This window comes from Dothidotthia symphoricarpi (genome assembly GCF_010015815.1).
Source record: "Dothidotthia symphoricarpi CBS 119687 unplaced genomic scaffold P153scaffold_8, whole genome shotgun sequence".
NCBI classification, from domain to species: domain Eukaryota; kingdom Fungi; phylum Ascomycota; class Dothideomycetes; order Pleosporales; family Dothidotthiaceae; genus Dothidotthia; species Dothidotthia symphoricarpi.
Window position 1 is genome coordinate 13926 of NW_022985015.1, and position 18945 is coordinate 32870.

At 47.0% G+C, this 18945-nt stretch overlaps 7 protein-coding genes across 7 annotated transcripts; 5 read left to right on the plus strand and 2 right to left on the minus strand.

Annotated features, from left to right (window-relative positions):
* The first annotated feature begins 887 nt into the window (after positions 1–887).
* P153DRAFT_365824 (alpha/beta-hydrolase) lies at positions 888–2542 on the plus strand. The gene is made up of 3 exons (XM_033667902.1): positions 888–1197; positions 1247–1775; positions 1828–2542. The coding sequence occupies exons 1-3, from the start codon at positions 1048–1050 to the stop codon at positions 2298–2300; spliced, it is 1152 nt and encodes a 383-aa protein (XP_033524565.1). The 5' UTR covers positions 888–1047; the 3' UTR covers positions 2301–2542.
* A 1121-nt stretch (positions 2543–3663) lies between these two features.
* On the plus strand, positions 3664–5348 carry P153DRAFT_422154 (cytochrome P450). Its single transcript, XM_033672351.1, has 4 exons — positions 3664–3771; positions 3823–4347; positions 4403–5010; positions 5060–5348. The coding sequence occupies exons 1-4, from the start codon at positions 3685–3687 to the stop codon at positions 5337–5339; spliced, it is 1500 nt and encodes a 499-aa protein (XP_033524566.1). The 5' UTR covers positions 3664–3684; the 3' UTR covers positions 5340–5348.
* A 1112-nt stretch (positions 5349–6460) lies between these two features.
* Positions 6461–8476, minus strand: P153DRAFT_313739 (uncharacterized protein). Its single transcript, XM_033664893.1, has 2 exons — positions 8064–8476; positions 6461–8009 (listed from the first exon to the last, which is right to left on the minus strand). The coding sequence occupies exons 1-2, from the start codon at positions 8121–8123 to the stop codon at positions 6549–6551; spliced, it is 1521 nt and encodes a 506-aa protein (XP_033524567.1). The 5' UTR covers positions 8124–8476; the 3' UTR covers positions 6461–6548.
* Positions 8477–8607: 131 nt separating this feature from the next.
* Positions 8608–9729, plus strand: P153DRAFT_365827 (uncharacterized protein). Its single transcript, XM_033667903.1, has 2 exons — positions 8608–9068; positions 9126–9729. The coding sequence occupies exons 1-2, from the start codon at positions 8794–8796 to the stop codon at positions 9571–9573; spliced, it is 723 nt and encodes a 240-aa protein (XP_033524568.1). The 5' UTR covers positions 8608–8793; the 3' UTR covers positions 9574–9729.
* A 1083-nt stretch (positions 9730–10812) lies between these two features.
* P153DRAFT_253046 (uncharacterized protein) lies at positions 10813–11253 on the minus strand (the record flags this gene model as incomplete). Its single annotated transcript, XM_033662736.1, has 1 exon — positions 10813–11253. A coding segment is annotated over one exon (441 nt), but the record flags the coding sequence as incomplete, so codon positions are not given.
* Positions 11254–12610: 1357 nt separating this feature from the next.
* On the plus strand, positions 12611–14489 carry P153DRAFT_365828 (FAD-binding domain-containing protein). Its single transcript, XM_033667904.1, has one exon. It carries the CDS (start codon positions 12640–12642, stop codon positions 14296–14298), a length of 1659 nt encoding a protein of 552 aa, XP_033524570.1. The 5' UTR covers positions 12611–12639; the 3' UTR covers positions 14299–14489.
* A 3025-nt stretch (positions 14490–17514) lies between these two features.
* On the plus strand, positions 17515–18085 carry P153DRAFT_384462 (uncharacterized protein; the record flags this gene model as incomplete). Its single annotated transcript, XM_033670342.1, has 2 exons — positions 17515–17833; positions 17883–18085. The coding sequence occupies 2 exons, from the start codon at positions 17515–17517 to the stop codon at positions 18083–18085; spliced, it is 522 nt and encodes a 173-aa protein (XP_033524571.1).
* Positions 18086–18945: the final 860 nt, after the last annotated feature.

Consider the following 18945-nt stretch of genomic DNA (forward strand, 5'->3'; position numbering starts at 1 on the left):
TATATTAGGTCTACGTAATTTTTAAGTCTAGTTAATTTTTGTGTCTAGTTAATTTTTAAGTTAGTATATTGTATATAGGTAGTTTTTACGTCTAGATATTACGTCTACCTAATTTTTAGGTTTAGATTTTAGGTACTAACTTAGTGTACACGTACCTATTTTTACGTACTTTTAGGTTAATAATTAATAACCTAATATTTCTAGGTATTAGTAGTTAGGTTTACTAAGTTCTAAGGCTTTATTTACTAAGGTTTTACAAAACCTAGCTTATTATAGCTTATACTTAAAAGATTTATTTAATTTTTTTTTAGAAACTTATATATTAAATATCTTAATTACTTATTTATAGAACTCTTATTAAGAGCTTCTATATTAAATAGTAACTAATAATTTAGTTTTAATATACTATAAAAAGTTACTTTATAAGTAGTTTTATATTAAGTAGTAATTTAAATAATTAATAACCTATTTTACTATTTCTAGCTCTATTTTCTTTTATAAATAGCTAATTTTATATTCTAGTATATTCTAGAATATATAAAAGCTTTATTAAGATTACTATCTATATATACCTAATAATATTCTATTATCTAGTTCTATTTATTTTTTTACCTTATTTAAGAGCTTTTATAAGAGTTTTCTTTAATAAGTAACTAAGAATCTATATAAACTAGTGTTTATTAAGAAACTAGATAAACCTCTTTAGTATAAGCTCTAGAGATTTATAAGTACTATATACTAGAGCTCTAAGGGCCTTACGCCCTTAGCCTAGAGGTCTACTAAAGGTGGGCCGACAGGAGCTCGGATAGAAATACCCGTAACAGCTTACTAAATACCTTCCGCTGCTCCGCGATTGCCTATAAATACAGCGCCTTATTCGTTGAAGGAATTGGACTTATTTAACTAATTAACTCGTCTTCTTACGTAACTCGTGTAATCTACGCGCACTCGCTATGTCTACTACTTCCTTACTCGTGCTGTTGCTCTCTGAGTTTAGGCTTTTCTTTTCGCTCGCCAGACGGCTTCTTCTCACAGAATCGGCTCAATATGATCAGCTGGTGTACCCTTACTTCTCTTACTTATCTATCGCAAGTCCCTATCCTAGGAGGCAATGCGCAACCCAATAGTTCTCAGCTTATCGACATCGTTCCTAGGCGCGAGGTTCTCTACGTTGGCGGACAATACACAAACACTACAGCAAGTCTCAATTCCTATAGTTCTACGCGTATCTCATATAGGCAAACAGGACCACGTTACCAATTCGACATCACTGGCTATCGTAGGGCAGATTTATGTCGAGAAGCTGTCTCCACACCCGGCCCCGGCGAATTCGCCAATTCCTATAATCTTCATTGCAGGCGCAGCTCAGACGGGTGCTAACTTCCTTGATACCCCAGACGGGCGGCCAGGATGGGCATCCTATTTCATCTCCAAAGGTCACACTGTCTACCTCTCAGACCAGCCTTCACGAGGCCGTTCCTCCTGGTTTCCTGGGCAGGGAAGTATCGGGTACATTGGCTCCCCCGATTCTGTATCTGATATCTTTACCGACGCAGCAAACAACGGCAATCAATGGCCACAGGCGAAGCTTCACACGCAATGGCCTGGCACCGGTCGCATGGGTGACTCAACTTTCGACACTTTTTACAGGAGCCAGATGCAGTACCAAACTGATCGCTTCATAAGCGAAGAACAAAACGCCCAGGCATATTCAGCTCTAGTAGACATCGTAGGTGATTGTTATATCATTAGTCACTCGCAGGCGGGTGCATACGGTTTGTCTTGTCCAGCACTTTTGACTCGCGAAAGTGAATAACAACTGAGTAGGCTGGAGGGTTGGAGATATGCGATCGGACCTTGTCAAGGGTATTGTCCAGCTCGAACCGTCTGGTCCACCGTTCACGCTGCGCCCACCGTTTGGAAACGACCCGGCTTTCGCTTTCGGCCTCACCGACCTCCCAATCGGGTACGAACCGTGTGCAAACAAGAATGCCAGAAACATCGAAACTATCATCGAGCCAGCAATCGACGCCGACCACAACGAGTGCATTATGCAGAACTCTCCAGCTAAACAGTTGACAAATTTGGGCAAAATCCCAGAACTTGTTATTACTGGTGAAGCATCGTTCCATGCGCCATACGATTACTGCACCGTCAAGTATCTGGAGCAAGTCGGCGTAGACGTGGAGTATGCGGATCTAGGGAAGGAGGGCATTCATGGTAACGGACACATGTTCTTCATGGAGAAGAATAATCTCGAGATTGCAGAGCGGGTGTATCAGTGGCTTGAAAAGCACTAGCAAACGCAAGGTAGAGAGTCTGTAAATGTCATGTTTATAACTTCTTGATAGCTACAACGTACGCTCTCTTAATGCTGTATGAAGTTGTATCTTGGCATACTAGTTCTCTGGCCACATACCAGTAGGAGTTAAGTTAAAGGTGCTGGTGGAGAGTGTACAGGTGTGTTTCAAGGTAAGAGTGAGACGGTGTATTACTAAACATAATCGTTAGACATTGTTCTGCATCTATATCAGGTGCCCTACTATTGGTCGGTTGGCGTCCAGAGGCATCATTTATTGTTGACATGTTACAGAGCTGCGAATAGAAGGAAAGTAATAATACACACTTGGTTTCTAGTTATAACAGCCGAATTTCAAGCCTGGATGGGTTTAGTCAAAGGTCTTTTGGTTAAGAGAAATCCCGAAGTTTATGCGAGCTTGTGCGGCACAGAGCTCGTACTCAAGGCTCGCCTACGGGCTCGTGATGTATTGGGGAGGCTCGCGATTCAAGCTTGCGATTGAGCTCACTAATGAGCTTATCACGTCGATCATCGCGATGATGATGACGATGATGGCTGCTTGAACGCCACCATTGTTAGTGTCGGAATTATCGTCACGAGCTTCACGGATTTGCCTTCATCAACATTCACTTCCTATCACGAAACTGTTCATCCGCTCACTGTGTTGGTTAGCATACCAAAGGCTACATAAGTTCAATAAACAATTGTTCTCAATTTGTAGTCATTTCGTCCACTTTTTGGCAACATTTATATTGTAAATACGCGTTTTGCACAGGCACAGCCTCAATACATCTCATTGGCGTTCGTCCCACGCTTTCTACTAGGTTAAGAGCCTGTCGCTGATCTGTGCAGGATCCCCGCAATCCGGTCTTCTCCATAACTCGCTAACATTGACGATGTCGATCAGGGTATTTGTGTAACAGCACCATGGCTATCTACACTCGGGTGCCCGCGCGAAGAGCGCTTCCATATGCAATACAATGATATGCTTTACCAAGCTTTCGCGGTGTGCTTGTGTGTCGTTCCACGATGCTCTTCTCAAGCCGTGTGAGCGTGCAGTTACTGTAAGAAGAAGATGTCCGATTAACCTATTCACAATCATAGATAGGTGATGTCTGGGAGAATCATAAAGCAAGCCCTTTGGAGTTCTCACGTATTCAATCTGAAGATCAACTGGTTCGTTGCAGGAATCAATATCCGAAGATTTCCCGATTTTCCGGAGGCACAACATGAAATCCTAGATGCTACGTTGAAATACAAATTCTCGGGTCCCCAAGGCTTCCGTACACGAGGTGGGATGTAATTACAAAAGTACATAAAGTTTACTGATCTTGACCAACATAACACTTGGGTATAACGCTGAAAGACACTCTCACAACACAACAATGGCACCGACGATAGTATCAGACGCTATTGCTGGTTTCAATCCTCTGCACTTTTCTGTGCTAGTGACTGGAATCATTGTAGCCCGGGTAAGCTCTAGTCGTGTATCGTACTCTTGAGAACCAAGCTTATGGTGTCAGTTCCTCTATGTCAGTCTTACATGCCCAACTCGACACTTGCCAGGGCCATGGTATACACGCTTCACGCATCTTCGCCTCAAACGCGCAGTTGTCACTGGTCAGAGGATCTTCTATATCGACAATCTTCACAAGCAGTATGGGCCTATTGTTCGACTTTCGCCAAATGAAGTCGCAGTCGCAGACCTCGACGCTTTCAAAGAGATTCACAAGATTGGTACGAAGTATCTCAAGAGTGAATGGTACCTTCGCCTGGCGAATTTCCCGAAAGCGGGCGTATTTACAATGCTTGATCCCCGCGAACATGGCCCAAGGAGGAAGCTTCTCTCGCGATCGTTCAGCAGAACCTACCTAGTAGAGCACTGGGAGTCGGTCGTGAGAGAAAAAGCACTTCTTGCGGTGCAGAAGATCAAGGTGGATGCGCAAAACAGCAGCGCTGATATCTACAATTGGTGGATGCTGCTCGCTTCCGACATCAGCGCTCATTGCGCTTTTGGCGAGTCGCTCGGCATGCTGGAAGCTGGCCATGTGAGTGGTTATCGACAGCACACAGTCCCCGCTATAACTACTGATTACGCTCTAGCAAAATCAATTTCTTCGAGTTTTGAAGAAGCTCACGATGGGTGCTGGTATCATGGTTGAGATGCCTTTCCTTCGGCTTCTACGATTTGTCCCCATCACAGCGGTGCAAGAGATGTTTAACGCCAATGACTACATCATCAAGGGCGCAGGCCGAGCCGTCGAATTAGCTAGGTCCCGCACAGGCGAGCAAAACATCTTCGCCAAGGTCATCGAGGAAAACAAAAAGGAAGGTGTAGGACACATCGACGACATGGATGTGAGAATCGAAGCCATGAACATCATCATTGCCGGTACTGATACCTCTGGCGTCACGCTCACTTACCTTACGTGGGCTGTTTTGCAACGGCCAGATTTGCAGGCGGCCCTGGAGGCCGAGGTCTGTGGTTTGGCTGATGGCTTCACCGAGAATCAACTGATCAATCTCCCGTTGCTGAATGCCGTCATCGAGGAGACATTGAGACTGTATGGTGCTGCACCTAGCAGCCTACCACGCATTGTGCCTCAAGGTGGGACTAAGTTCGCAGGACACTACATCCCGCAAGGAGTAACTGTCGACACACAAGCGTACACCTTCCATCGTGATCCAGAGATCTGGAGCGAGCCTCTGAGGTAAATCATCTTGTCTCCTTCTCTTTTACAGTAGCTGAATTCACATCAGGTTCAACCCACAACGCTGGCTCCCCTCCAAAGAAGGGCTCTCTGCTGAAGCGCATTCACCGGCTGCCAGAACAGCATTTCACCCTTTTGGCGCTGGTGCACGATCCTGTATCGGCATTCATCTTGCACGTATGGAACTCCGATATGCGGTCGCATTCTTTTTTAGAGAGTGCAAAGGCATCAAGCTTGCACAGCAAACAACACCAGAGAGTATGGATTTTGTGAATTTCTTCTTGATCGCGCCGAAGGCTCATCGATGCGAAATAACCTACAACAGATAGATACAAGCTGATAGAATGATGAGTTGGAGCGATGGCACATAGTAATAGATAAACTGTTAATATAGTTTCTCCTTATAGCACTTGACTTTTCATTTTCCGAGTACATCAATCAAACCACACCTCACGATGGCGGTATGACCACGGCATATGATAATCGTAAACAACTCTTTTTCCTCCAGCATAGTCTGCGCTCTTGTTCCACCAGCCTCAATCGACACGGTGATTCTCTGCCGTCCTTAGCGATAAAATTAGTTACTTAATCCAAAATTCGGAGAATGCCTACGCTTACCATGCCTGTCTCCAGACAGCTCATACCCGAAATGTCTCTAACCACGATCGCATTCATGTTACTCTCGGACTGGGAGAGATACAATCTAAAAACCTTAGTGGTTCGAATGATCATTGCGAAGGCACTTCGTAGAATTTACATGTACGCCGTTCCCCATCGCCAGCAAGAGTCAGATGTAGATAAGGAATGTACCTTTTGATGCGTACGAGCTATTGTAGAATACAGTTAGCATTGGTAGGTAAGCACAGCAAGTTAACGACTATGAGGAGGTTCATGACGGGTTCTAAAACAACCGTCGTTTTGATTGTGAAATTGGGATGAACTTGGGTATCAGTTCCGTGGAGCCTACTATGCGTGGCTCTAGTCACACTTCTCTCTTACCGTGGAGCGGGCTCTTGTACAATTGTCCGAGGCCTCGTGAATCGGCCGGTACACTGGTTATGAACACTGCTGATCATGAACATCTTTGGCGCTGTCATGCTTTACTCAGTTTCGCTCCTCTACGTTTGCAAGTTGTACACACGACACTTCCTTCGTTGTGAGAGTGTTGTACACGATACTGTAACTCAAGTCTGCGTCATTGAAAAGGGGAAAGAGGCATAACTTGCGAAGAATGTCCTACAGCCGATAGACTTGTTCAATGAACGGTTCATTGTTTAAATAATGTCAATGGAAGGATTGAATTGTTTGTTCAACGCTTTTTTGTAAGAACAGAAGACCAGGCGACTTGAACATCTATCGTGCTCTTTGTTATTCCCTATATTACTAATTCTACCCTTGGAAAGCGCAAGTATCCGATTCCGAAACATACTAATATCATCAAACTAATCTTCCCTCCTACACCTTCGCGATCAAGAAACAAACATCATATGCAACCTAACCACTTATCAGTCAACGCACACCGAGATTGTGTAATTTACTCACCCGTTTTCGAGCGAATCGTCATCGTACTTAAGCGCTCCGATCCTCTCGGCCTGAGGCATTCGGCACCCGCTTGCAAGAATCTTCAATTGCTCTTCAGCAAACTGTTTGACCTCCTCGCTCACTTTGCTCGCTCCTCTGACTACCGACAGCGGCCACAGTAAGGACGCAGCAGACGCTTTCGATATCGTTGATGGAAACACCATAGTCCAAGCCAAGTGAGTCGGTGCACCAAGCGTGACAGATCCATTCGCAATGGTGAATTGTGATAGGCTTGCGCAGATGTCGGCGGCCATTTGTTGAACATGCTGGATAGCTTCTGTTTGTATGGCAGAATTCTTCGAATTTGTAGAAGAAGGGAATGCGTAAACGATTTCGTTGAGGAGTATGCGGGTCATTCGATACGAATTCCATAGTTGTGCTGCTCGGTGATCTGAATATCGATGGAAAGTTTTACTACATACTCCGGACTGTGAGGTTGCTGTTTCGATCTCTTGATAGGGTGGAAGTCTTTTACCGAGCAAGATGTACTTGCTGTCTAGAACCTTTGCGGCTTCAACAATCACCCCAGCGTTACACTTTTTCTCGTTGATATCAGCTACAAGATCCGCTACCTCGCCCGTCAGATGAGCAAACTGATATTTTGAGTATTCGGACTCATGTAGCGCAGCTTCTTTCATGAGATCCTTCAGTTCTGCCGGCAGTCGAGATTTCTGCTGCAAGCTATTTACACACGCAATCCTGGTCACTTGGACAAATAGTTGTCTGCCAATCCTGGTCTTGAACTGTTGCGAACCGCGTAGCTTTAGTAGAACGAGAGCACCGCGCGTGTGTATTATCCAGCTGTCTGGTGTGCGTGGCCCAATCCATGCGATGGTTTCAAACAAACCCAGTAACAGCACTGAGATCAGTGTCGCGTCCTCAGTCGCAGTTGAAGGGTTCGCTAGTGCCGTATTTGTCTCGAGCAAAGCTCTTACGTATAAGCGGCGAGCTTGTTGCATCAGATGCGGCTGCCTCATCTCTTGACCTAGGGCGGCTGTTGCTGCCGCTTGAACAGTCGCAAGCAAAGTAGAACTACTATCAACCTGACAGTGTATGGTTGGCAGATAATCAAAGTGGCTTCCTGGAATATAAGAGGTCATGAAATGCACGATGGCGATATCTTTCACGGAATGTGTTATAGTCGGCCATATCATGGACTGGTCGGTGTCGTAGCTGGAGCCAGACGTTGTCGTCGAGCCAAGCGGGGTCAAGCTGGACAAGTGATCGATTTCGTCGGGCTTGGGTAGCGCCTTCCTCGGTCGGGCGGTTCGGGATACTGAATTCTTGTAGCTTTTCTGTGCAGCCTTTGCCACACTCTCGTTCATGTCCCGAAACTTCTGGTCCCATAGCTCCCGATATCCGGAGCAAGTGATGTTCATACGTTTACATTGAGAACATCCGGGTCTCGTTTTGTCGCACTGCAATCGCTTGTCAAAAGTTGTCCCTCGAGCTCGACAATTAAGCATGCTTACCTTGATCCGCCGACCACGACAAGGGAAGCAAGCCTCTGAAAGCCTCCCGCTATGCACCATCGTTTCGTCAGTCTGATCTAGGGATAGGTAGCCTCCCAAGATCGATGCCTGGCTCGCTGTATACTACCGTTCCTGGAAACACACTCCGTAGGCGACTGATCTTGTTGAATGCGATGCTCTCGAACCTAAGCCACTCGTGAGTGCAGGAATATCGGAAACCGCGCCATGTCAGCAGCGCAGCGCTAATTCGAAATCAGAAAGCTTGACGTAGCTTGTACATGTTTATTTCCGTGAGCCACGGCCTGTAATGAATGTCATTGGCTCGGTTTACCAGTGTCAGTGCAGCGACTTGTTCGCGACGGGTAAAGATGCCACGTAATGTCTGACCGTTGAGTATAAGCCACAGATTCAAGCGAGTAGGGTAGGGATGTTGTTGGTGATTGGAAGTGAGATGAGGTGAGATCACACGAGGCTGAGTAAAGAAACGCTAACGAATTACTTACCTGTTCGGTAGCGCCCCACCGACAGACGATTATCGCTTCCGATTCTAGACGAGCATTATCAACTCTGAATAAGTACACATTCAGTATGCGATCACAGGGAATATAGTATATAAAGCATGAGTTGCTGTCATGACAGTTTCACAATACATACACCAACCTCGAAACGTCGATTTGCACCAACTTCAGAAACGCAGTTCCATCATCAAGTCTGTTCACTTTTTGTCAAGATGCTACATGCCCGCGACATAATCTCAATCATTGAGATGATTTTCTACATACCAACACTCATAACATGTGGGGTTGTATGCTTCCGCCACGGTTTCCGCAACGGCTCAGGCTGGATCTATACACTCGTCCTGTGCCTTGTTCGCATTGCAGGTGCAATCTGCCAATTCGTTTCGCATAGCAATCACTCCACAGGTCTGATCAAAGCGACGCTCGTTCTCAATTCCATCGGCCTCGGGCCCTTGATGTTCTCAACTTTGGCGTTTCTGTCTCGTTTGTAAGTTTGCCCTCACACTTCAGTGCCCTTAACATGGTCAAGACTAATCAGATGCAGTGTTCAATTCGTCAACACCAAATCGAAACCTGTAGTCACAAAAAAGCATCTGATCATCATCCGTCTTGTCATCTCTGCGGGAATCGGATTGTCCATCTCCGGCGCCATGGACGCCTTATCAAGCGGCGCCACCCAGGTGCCAACGAACAGCAGAGTCGGCATAATCCTGATCATCGTCGCCTATGTCAGCCTTGTCGTCTTGTTTCTCGTATACGCGCGTCGCGTTTCCCTACTTCCCAGGAAAGAACGTCGTGTTCCTCTCGCCATCTTCGCTTCGCTACCTCTTATTCTCGTCCGGCTTGTCTACTCCGCATGCGTGGTTTTCCTACACAACTCCGCGTTCAATATTCTCACAGGCAGCGTCGCCGTACTTGTAGTCATGTCTGTAATAGAGGAATTTGCTGTTGTTGGAATATATGTACTGCTGGGCTTCCTAGTAGATAGGTGAGACTCAAGGCCTTAGATGGATAGCCTTCATGACCAATAGGCTAACTGATACACCAAGGCAAGCTCCTACCACATTCACTAGAATTGAAATGGAGCAATAGGTATGACTTGGAGAAATGGCTATCTTAATCTATCAAATTCATCACTCAAATCATTATCACGATTACTACTATTTCACGTGTTTCCGTCTCTCTACGGTCTAATATTTCGATATAGATTCCCACTGCTAGATCATTGCGGTTTCGGCGAGTGACTTTCTTGATATGTTATGCTTTGTGGTGTTCTTTGCTGTTGGAAAACTAATCATATTTACTGTAATTTTGAGGTGACTAGCACGCCGGCGCCTGCCGGAGCGAACACAAGTCATCTTAGTATTCAACGCCTTGATAGTACTTGGAATGTGTAACACTTTGCCCTAAGGAGGTGCCGGCTATAGTCATGCATCATGAGGCTTGTGGCGTCTTGGCTTCGCGTAGACAGTAGCTAGGCTATTCTATGCTTCCCCAAGCCAACCAGTACTGACGCATCGCCAAACACCTTCCAGCTAAGCTCAATCGCATCATCATATCAATCACTGCGGCATAAATGAGACAAGCCAAGTCAGACATCCGTGCGCGAGCAATATCTCGGGGACTCCTGGTGCGCGTCTGAGGGCTTGAGATGGCATCACTCGCTTGAAGCCGCAAATACGTTGAATAGAACTTACAGCGAACAACATGTCTCTGCGAGGAAAAAGGGCCAGTGAAAATATCTAATCTTAGGAAATACCGCCTCTTTCTTCCGACGCATGAACCTCGGCACTATCTTCAACAAGGGAGAGCTCACACTCATCTTCTTGATCGCTTATCGAGGTTTCCTCGAACGGACCCACGCGGCAATACTTGAGATGTTCCAAGAACGATATCTCCGTGTAAGCCTGATACTGTCTGTCAGTGTATAGACAGCTCGAACAGAAGGACCCATGCTCCGCATGGGACGTAATTGGTTCTACCCAAGGCGCGAACACGGTGCACATATGAATTCGTAGTATCTCCGAAGGCGAATCTCGGACAACAGTGAGGTCAGCTCGGCCTGGGTCCTTGCAGTCCATAGCAGTGTAAAAGTCGTGTAGGTCGTGATTCTGCTTCCAAAAGCGCTTGGCATCAGCACTACGGCTCACAGGGTTTCCCAGGCGCATCTTCTCAAGTGTGTCCGCATCATAAAGCCTATGGATACCCTCTTGTTTGAACTTGTTCAGACCGTTTGTGAAGGTTGCGGGCAAAAACAGAAAGCTTGGGACTGTGGCAAGCTCTTGAATGCTGAATCCCATCCCAACGATCGCCTCTACTTCAGGGACAGGGTACCAAAACATATTGGTTCCACCTGGACGAACGCAAGTGAAGCAGGCTCGTAAGCAAGTTGGAAGGTAAATGTATGGCGCTAGCTGTCCGCATTGATCACAATATCTTTGGTATAATTTGTGATGTAGTTGCTGCAATGTTGTTTGAGCCGTGAGCCTTATAGCCATCATTCCCCTCACTGTATTCGGGGCGATCCTCAGCGCGAACCGAAGCAATGGGTGCGTGTCAACGAGATGACATGAGAATCGATTGCAGTGTCGGAATTGCATCAGTTGGGGAATGGAAAGTTGTTCGAGAATGATACGAAGTATCTCCGCGGGAAGAACCGTTAGTTTTCCGAGTCTTTTGGTTTGCGGCACTTGGCCCATCAGATTTGAGAGAGGTGTCATCCTGTTAATCAGCCGATCTAGATGGAACAGGGTCGGATTGAAGTCCGCTTGCGTGTAGGTGAGACGCCTGATATCAACGTCGTCCGGATCAACCATTGCGGATGCTAGGAAGGGTACGTGGTTTTATTAGCAGGAAAAGGAGTGCCTGATCCGGATTTATAAAGAAATGATCCTTGGCGCTGTGTAGCGGATATTCGACCCATGGGTCAGCGTGTTCCCGTATGGTAACATCAATCTCCCGACCGACCACTACGAAACCCCAGATTTGGTTGGCTCAAATCTTTCTTGTGTAAGTCTTGCTCCTGTGCCGCACTGACCAGAAGCGCGATTATGATACTCGGTTTCATCGCATACGAGGCTGCACAGTTCTGAGGTTGTTTCTGAAGAAAGACTGTAAGCGGGAAAGTGAAACCAGTCGCGATCAGCGTTTAATAACCCGCATCCAACTCACGCTCGTGCAACACCATATTTTTGTCTATGCGTCGGCTTTAGGCGCAACTAGTCGACACAGCCCAATGCGGGCCACATGTGTTATCCTGAACAGGAAGGTAAAGGGGAAAAACTGTGGGTAGTATAGCCGGAAATAGGTTGCACCGGTTCACTTAATCCCGTAGAAGGGTTACCGCTTTGTCGGACAGCCGATGAATACGAAAATAGGCCAAATTGAAGATATTGATCGTGACCTGCTTCCAAACAAACTTTTGACTATTTCTACAGAAAACCAACGTGTTCATGATCCTAGCCGTCCCTGCCATCATGAGAACAGTCAATGTGGTAATCTCGTGTCATCAGCTAAAAGTAGATGTTGCAAGTCATCAATGACGCCGGCAACAACAATACCAACATCATCGCTGACCACCGCTTTGAAACGCAGCCCTGAAGCTAACTTCAATCATAATGCAAGTCGTGATTACCATTTTCAAGGTTACGGAGATATCTGCCTGGCACTCTGTCCTTGCCTCATCTCTGTACCCTTTGGCCACTGAAGTTGTACTGGAGAACTCCAAAGACAAAAGCGGTGACGCAATTTCTCAATTCAACGTGAAAGCCGGAAGAAAGCTGCGTCCACGTTGACAAAGGTAAGGGGCACAATGACAGGGAGAAAAGCGATTAACCATATACGTTAGACGTATACCTGTTGTACTTTGAGGCCCTCTAATCTTCTACAAACGTTGTTAGTAATTGTCGATCTGCGGCATGACTCGTTGTAACCAAGTTCTTGTTGCCTACCCCCACCCCGGCTAGGTAGCTAATGGCCAGCTAAATTTTAGCGGAATATCGACCAGTACCCCTCCCTTCCCTGTCTGCTCTTGCACAACTTTACATACCTACTTAGCAATGGATCTCTGGTGGTTTCTAATTTCCGTGATCTCAACTCTCGTTGGAGCACTATTGATACACCATTTCTTCCGTATTGAAACATCCCAGATCCAGCGCGAAGCGACAGCTGATAAACCCTCACACCCTGATCTTCTACAGACCTTACCAGAACCTATTCTCCTGCTCAAAAATAGGTTAGCAGAAGCTCTTCCAGGATGTGTCATCTCTGCTTCTGAAACAGCCACATTCACACAGGCCATAAACGCGTACTGGGCTCAACAAGAATGCGAGGTCGTTCCTGCATGCGTTGTGCAGCCTCACCGTGCGCAGGAACTGTCGCAAGCAGTTATAATCTTGAAAAACGGGTTCGATCAATTCAGAAGAGAAAGTACTAGCACCAACAGCCACGCTAATGGATTGTTTGCTGTTCGAGGTGGTGGTCACTCTCCAGTCGCGGGCGCCGCAAGCATTGCGAATGGCGTACTTATTGACCTGGGTCGCTTCAATGAAGTTACACCATCTCCAGATGGAACGAGTGTACGAATCGGAGCTGGGTGCAGATGGATAAATGTCACTCAGGTACTGGAAAAGAAGGGACTTGCTGTAGCTGGGGGCAGAAACTCGGCTGTTGGGGTAGGAGGCCTTACATTGGGCGGAGGCTTATCGTTCTTGTCACCGCGCTGTGGTTTCGTTTGCTCGAACATCATAGAGTATGAGGTCGTACTTGCGGACGGCTCGCTGGTTGTTGCGTCTTCGATAAACAACCCCGACTTATGGCGCGCACTCAAAGGTGGTTCAAACAATTTCGGTATTGTGACAAGCTTCACCGCACGTAGCTTCCCTCTTCCTCAGATTTGGGCCGGCTTTCTTTACATTCCATCTTTCGAAGCATCAAATGTACTTTCTGCATTCCACGATTTTCTCAACCGAACCGTAACGAACGACGTAGGCCAGACATACAATGAACATGCGGGTGGTCCGTTGACTTCATTCACCTATCTTCACCAACTTGGTATACAGGCCATTGTCATCAACTTGGTGCACACCCAGGCTCCTACAATTGGCAGGAAATGGCCAGCGTGTTGGCAAAATTCAAAGTTCGCATCCCTCTGGCGGTTCTGGAGTACTTGCAAGTTGCGCAGTCTCACAGACGCAACAGACGAGTTGAGCGCGCTCGATCCTCCTGGTCAACGTCAACTCTTCGCCACGACAACAATTAAGAACGATCCCGCGACCCTTCAAGCTGCACATGACGCATTTCGAAAATCCATCGTTTCCATCCGAAAACGCAATATCAAAGGCATGTCATGGTCACTTGTGCTTCAACCGCTGATCCCGGAATGGGCACGCAAGGGCGACCCGAATTCACTCGGGCTCGATACTTGTGACGATGAACCACTTGTTGTGGTTGGTTTCATGGTTCACTGGACGTTGCGTCAAGACGATGTGTCGGCGGAAACCATCACTCGTTGTGCAATTGAACAGATTGAGACATTCGCTACTGCACATGGGACAAACCACCGATATCGCTATCTCAATTACTGTGGCAAGTGGCAAAAGCCATTTGATGGCTACGGGGAAGAAAATCTGACATTCTTGAAGCAAGTGAGTCGGAAATACGATCCAGACGGCTTGTTCCAGATTGGCTGTTCGGGCGGCTTCAAGCTCGGATTGTAAAGAGAATCCGCGGAAGTCAAGTGAGATGCCCAACCGCCCTAATGCTATTTCCACATAGAACTCGTAGACTCACCACTACACTGCATCGGAAACTACTCTATATCTAACTCTGTTTGAATTTCCTCCGTCTCTTGGTCTTCGAGCCGTTTATTAGCGAGACTACTTTGGCACCGAAACTATATTTGTGTTTATACCTCGATGCTTCCAAACAAACTCAATTAAGCCGCGGCAAGATCGCGAACGCATAACTGACGCATAGCGTTGCCTTCGTGTGCTTGGTGCAGGGATTCACTAATCGGAGCTCGACGTTGAGGTACCAGGTCATTCGGTCGCCATGGAGGAACGTGCCCACGTGGCGAACCGACCGGTTCAACGGCTATGGATTGAAGGTTCCTCACCTGTTGCCTATTCGTCAGTCGCCCGGTTCTTCGGCGCCGCCGGCTTGTGCTGTGCCGGGTGATCGGTCTGTCTATCACCATCTACAGAGCCTAATATGGGTATCAACGTGTACACTGTTGGAATAGGTATAATGTCCAATCGATGCGCTGCAGGATCGGTCGATCTCTTGCTTGTTAAACGAAACCACGTCGTAAATCGGGAATTTTGTATCCGACATAGAGCTACTTTCACATGGTATCAATCTACCAGCCAGGGTTCGTGGAAATATCCTCAGATTTCCCTTTACATCATCAGTGTGTGTGGTTCTGGACCAAAGTTTATTTCAAGATATTGACTACTCTACGGTGGTGCCATGGAGAGAGCAGGTGGAAACAGCCCGATGTGTGGGTAACCACAGCCGCACCGTGTACAATATGTTCTGTGCGGATGCTGCATCCATCGACCTTCCACGTCGATATGTTTAAAGTTTGTAATCGTATTTGAGTCGAATCGAACTAACTGACTCTACTTTACTCATCCGCTCGTCACTGGTCAGGCAGTGGTAATGACTCGCAATAAGGCGTGCATGTGATCTCTCGCGGTAGCGCGAAAGCCAGAACTAAACTTGTCATCTCAACAAGCAACGTCCTACCACGACAAGAACAATATTTTACGCAGTAACCAAAACGACTCGAATAAATAGCTGTAGACTCTTAAGACGCAACTAAGGTGTTCGCACTTTTTTGGCATTCCCCAACGCTATACTGCTCTACCAATTCTGTGCGGTGTTCGTCAGACGGTTCTGTGTTATCGCCAGAGATGTGCTGTCTACTACCTGGGGATCGGCGACGAGGCCCGTCAAATGAAGAATTCCTCCGCTGCGTCGATCATCGAAATCGAGATCTAAATTGAGTCATACAAGTTCTAAACGTTTGTATTGTGGCATTAGGCTGCATGTAACCCATTCTATTGGACGCCTATACGGCCATGGTAAATTCGCTACCGATCCTGGTAGAGAGGCTGGAAAGCATGGGGAAACCTTGGAATTAAGTTCAGCCAAGCCTTTCACGAGTGGACATAGCTTGCGTGGCAGCTTGGTTGAATCAACTCCACCTTGCAGAAACGGGAGAAAAGGTGCTATTTCTGCGATAAACACTCGATGGACTACTTCCTAGATAGGTCAGTAAGACAGGCTGTTACGGTTATCAGCCAGCCATCTTGGGCCCTGCCTTGTATGAAACTTGCTCCTGGAATGCTGCAGGGTGACAGGACGCACTCAGTTCCTTAAGCTTTAGTAGACGTTACAAGCTCTCCTAAACCTACCTTATGTTTGAGAATTGCGTGCCGAAATTCCGTGGAATGGTCTAGTTGTTAGGAGGTCCACTGACTCTCGCGGTAACATGAGATCCAGAAGCAGTGTAGTGGTAGATGTGACGAATACCGCACAAAATCAACAGAACAGCGCAATTTCAGCTAATCTCAAAGAGCGTGATAATCTATGCAGCATATTGCGAGTCTGCTGCTTTTGTTGTTTAGACGGCAAGGTCGACTCCCGATACCGCGATACCACGAGAGGCTTACTCTCGCACTCGTCAGCTCATGTTTCGATAAGCGCGCGACTGAGATCGTGGAGGGTGCTGCACGTGACGTGTTTGAATGATGATGTGTGTCTACGTCATCCCCTTCGACATCGCGTTCCCCTTTCTATTTTAGTCTCTACTCAGGGTAGATCTGCATTGCGCACCCTCGTGTAAGCCGTCTAGAGAATTTATCTCAGCCTACGTACGTGATAAGGAGATCATTTAGAACATCGTACGATGGTGCGCCTAAGACGCGGCAGCTGTTAGCGTCCTTTTGGCCAACTCGCCAATCGCAAGGCAAAGATCACGCTTGGACGCTAGCAGCTGTCAGTTGCTACCCACGCAGGCCGCGATCCAACGGTAGAGACATTTTCCGGTCTGGTAGTAAACGTGATGAAGCGCTCCATACCAGATGTTCAAGGGATTTATCACCCTGCTAAGCACATCAATCTCAACATCGTCATGATCAAGAGAGTGGGGTGTGTCAACATTTCAGAAACTTGGTGGGAGCAAAATTGAATTATGGTCCAGAACTGCTGAGACATACATTTGAATCTTGGAAGTTGTCACAAGGGCCAACTAACCCCAACTGTCGATTCCCCGAAATTTACTGCTTGATACTCCATTGTGGCGGATTGTAAACGGTTTTGATAATTATGTTGTACATATGCACTAGGAGTTTCGCTTGCAGGCTACGGTATATGTGCTCATCGTCTCGGTATTATAACTCCGACCGCCAACCAACGCTTTCGTGAAAAAACACATTCAAGCTCACACTACCCGCCGTTTATGTCCGTAGAGCTAGGCCATATATGCAAGATATATTCATTTGTTCAGGGCTACGGGATAGCAAATCCGAGCGGAGAAAGGCACTGTACCACTAATCTAGGGTCAAACCAAGATTCCGGGTCCAACCGCTCACTGGCGAAACATTATCTTGCTGATGGCAAGCAAGCATCAGCATGCGAAGAGCTGGGTTAGTCCCTCCTTTCTCATCATGCTCAGCCCTATAGCGGACTCAACCGCTAGTAGTTCGCAGTGGCCCTAAACCTTTCCTTTTCTCATGACCTTGTTCAGTCCTTGTCGCACGTCTTGTATATCCATTCTTCACCTTCCTTTTGTATTCACCGGCCTACCGCTGCCACCGCTCTTTCCAAGGAGCGTATATAACTCATACGTCGCGATTTACTTGTCCAATACGTGGAGTCGCCTCATCTCAGTATAATCTTCCACTCCTATTGATCGCGCCAGTCTCGAAATGGTTACTAGAGTCGCATCTCACGGCCCGCGACACATACCCGAACCTATGCAGGAGTTTACCTTCTTAACGAACCTGAGCAACGACTCCGACCAGCTTACAGAGGACGTTTCCCCTGCTCCGCAGCCTGTCGATGTCGTTGAAGGCCTAACACAAGACCAAGCTATTCAAGCACTGTTGAAGGACGGCATGGATCAGCAGGATATTATGCAATGTGTTCAAGCATATAAGAAGGCGAGTGAAGGCAACTTCTTAGCTATGATCAAGGCTATTTCGTATATCCCACACGAGGCCTTGCTCGTCAGAATTCAGGCAGCCGGTTCGTAGCCTCGCGTGCCTGCAACAATACGACACTGATGCGTTGGTAGGCACCGTACTTGAAGCTGTCTCGAAGATCAGCGACACAACACCTCCATCACAGTTTAAGCGTCCGCGTCCTAACGACATCAACGACATCCCTAAGTACACTGGCAAACGCGAGCGAATGGACTCCGTGTACGATCATCCACCAGTTATAGACCGAAGTGCAAACAGGACTACTAAGCGGTACCGCCTAGATACGGGCACGTAAGACTACGAAGACGGACCAGGGTGTGGGAACGAAGAGGAGTGGCTTTTCTAAGGGTCGTTCAAGAAGTGTTCTCGCACAGAAAAAATTCACAACATCAGAGACGGGACGGGCGCTTGATCCCATTGCTTCTCCTGCGCTCTCAGTAAACATCTGTGGGATATGCACGTCTCATCCCATCCCTTTCAAACGTCGTCTACCACAACCGAGCAACACTCCTCATTTCACTGGAGATTCGACACCTGCAGTATCACAACTCCTGCATCTACGCAATGTGTTGTTCAGTCAGCGCAGTCAGCAAATGGTGTCCATGGTGGTAATAAGGATCGAAACATTCACTCGGATCACCTAGCCATCAACCATGGGACGCCATTTCTACGATTCTCCTCTATTGCTCTTGGCGTACCTCTTCCCTTGCCTCTATGGCGGCTCATGACTCAGAGGATAGATATGGAGGCTCACGATTTAGAGTCAATAATCGTGAAAACTATCTGGACCTTGTAATGCAGCGATACCCACTTAGCTCATATATCTTTCTTACGGCTCAATTTAGTGTACTTGCCGCGAGCTTAACTTCCCCATCCATCAGTCGTACTACAATACAGTAGTTATTCTACTGGAATCTTGTTTGTTATATGACTTCTCTAAAATCGCAGATAGATCGCAGTGACCAGTCTGTTTCAAACCCGCATAGAAGTGAGTCAGAGTAGAACTTGGTATTCATAGCTACAAGGTCGATTTCTTTGTCTCATCAGCCTGAGCGTATTCATTCCAATGGCTTGGACAGAACCTACAGGCTTTTTCGTAGAACGGTACTACTGCATGAATCTGCCGCGTACTAAAACGGGAGCTAGGCTTGATGA

Bases quoted from the DNA above. Each gene is read 5' to 3' on its own strand.
- P153DRAFT_365824 (XM_033667902.1), top strand. From the start codon at position 1,048: ATGATCAGCTGGTGTACCCTTACTTCTCTTACTTATCTATCGCAAGTC. The intron at 1,198-1,246 runs GCAAGTCTCAAT...ATAGGCAAACAG, and splicing joins GACAATACACAAACACTACA to GACCACGTTACCAATTCGAC. The intron at 1,776-1,827 runs GTTTGTCTTGTC...ACAACTGAGTAG, and splicing joins CTCGCAGGCGGGTGCATACG to GCTGGAGGGTTGGAGATATG.
- P153DRAFT_422154 (XM_033672351.1), top strand. From the start codon at position 3,685: ATGGCACCGACGATAGTATCAGACGCTATTGCTGGTTTCAATCCTCTG. The intron at 3,772-3,822 runs GTAAGCTCTAGT...TTATGGTGTCAG, and splicing joins CTGGAATCATTGTAGCCCGG to TTCCTCTATGTCAGTCTTAC. The intron at 4,348-4,402 runs GTGAGTGGTTAT...ATTACGCTCTAG, and splicing joins GCATGCTGGAAGCTGGCCAT to CAAAATCAATTTCTTCGAGT.
- P153DRAFT_313739 (XM_033664893.1), bottom strand. From the start codon at position 8,123: ATGGTGCATAGCGGGAGGCTTTCAGAGGCTTGCTTCCCTTGTCGTGGT. The intron at 8,010-8,063 runs GTAAGCATGCTT...AAGCGATTGCAG, and splicing joins GTCGTGGTCGGCGGATCAAG to TGCGACAAAACGAGACCCGG.
- P153DRAFT_365827 (XM_033667903.1), top strand. From the start codon at position 8,794: ATGCTACATGCCCGCGACATAATCTCAATCATTGAGATGATTTTCTAC. The intron at 9,069-9,125 runs GTAAGTTTGCCC...AATCAGATGCAG, and splicing joins TTGGCGTTTCTGTCTCGTTT to TGTTCAATTCGTCAACACCA.
- P153DRAFT_365828 (XM_033667904.1), top strand. From the start codon at position 12,640: ATGGATCTCTGGTGGTTTCTAATTTCCGTGATCTCAACTCTCGTTGGA.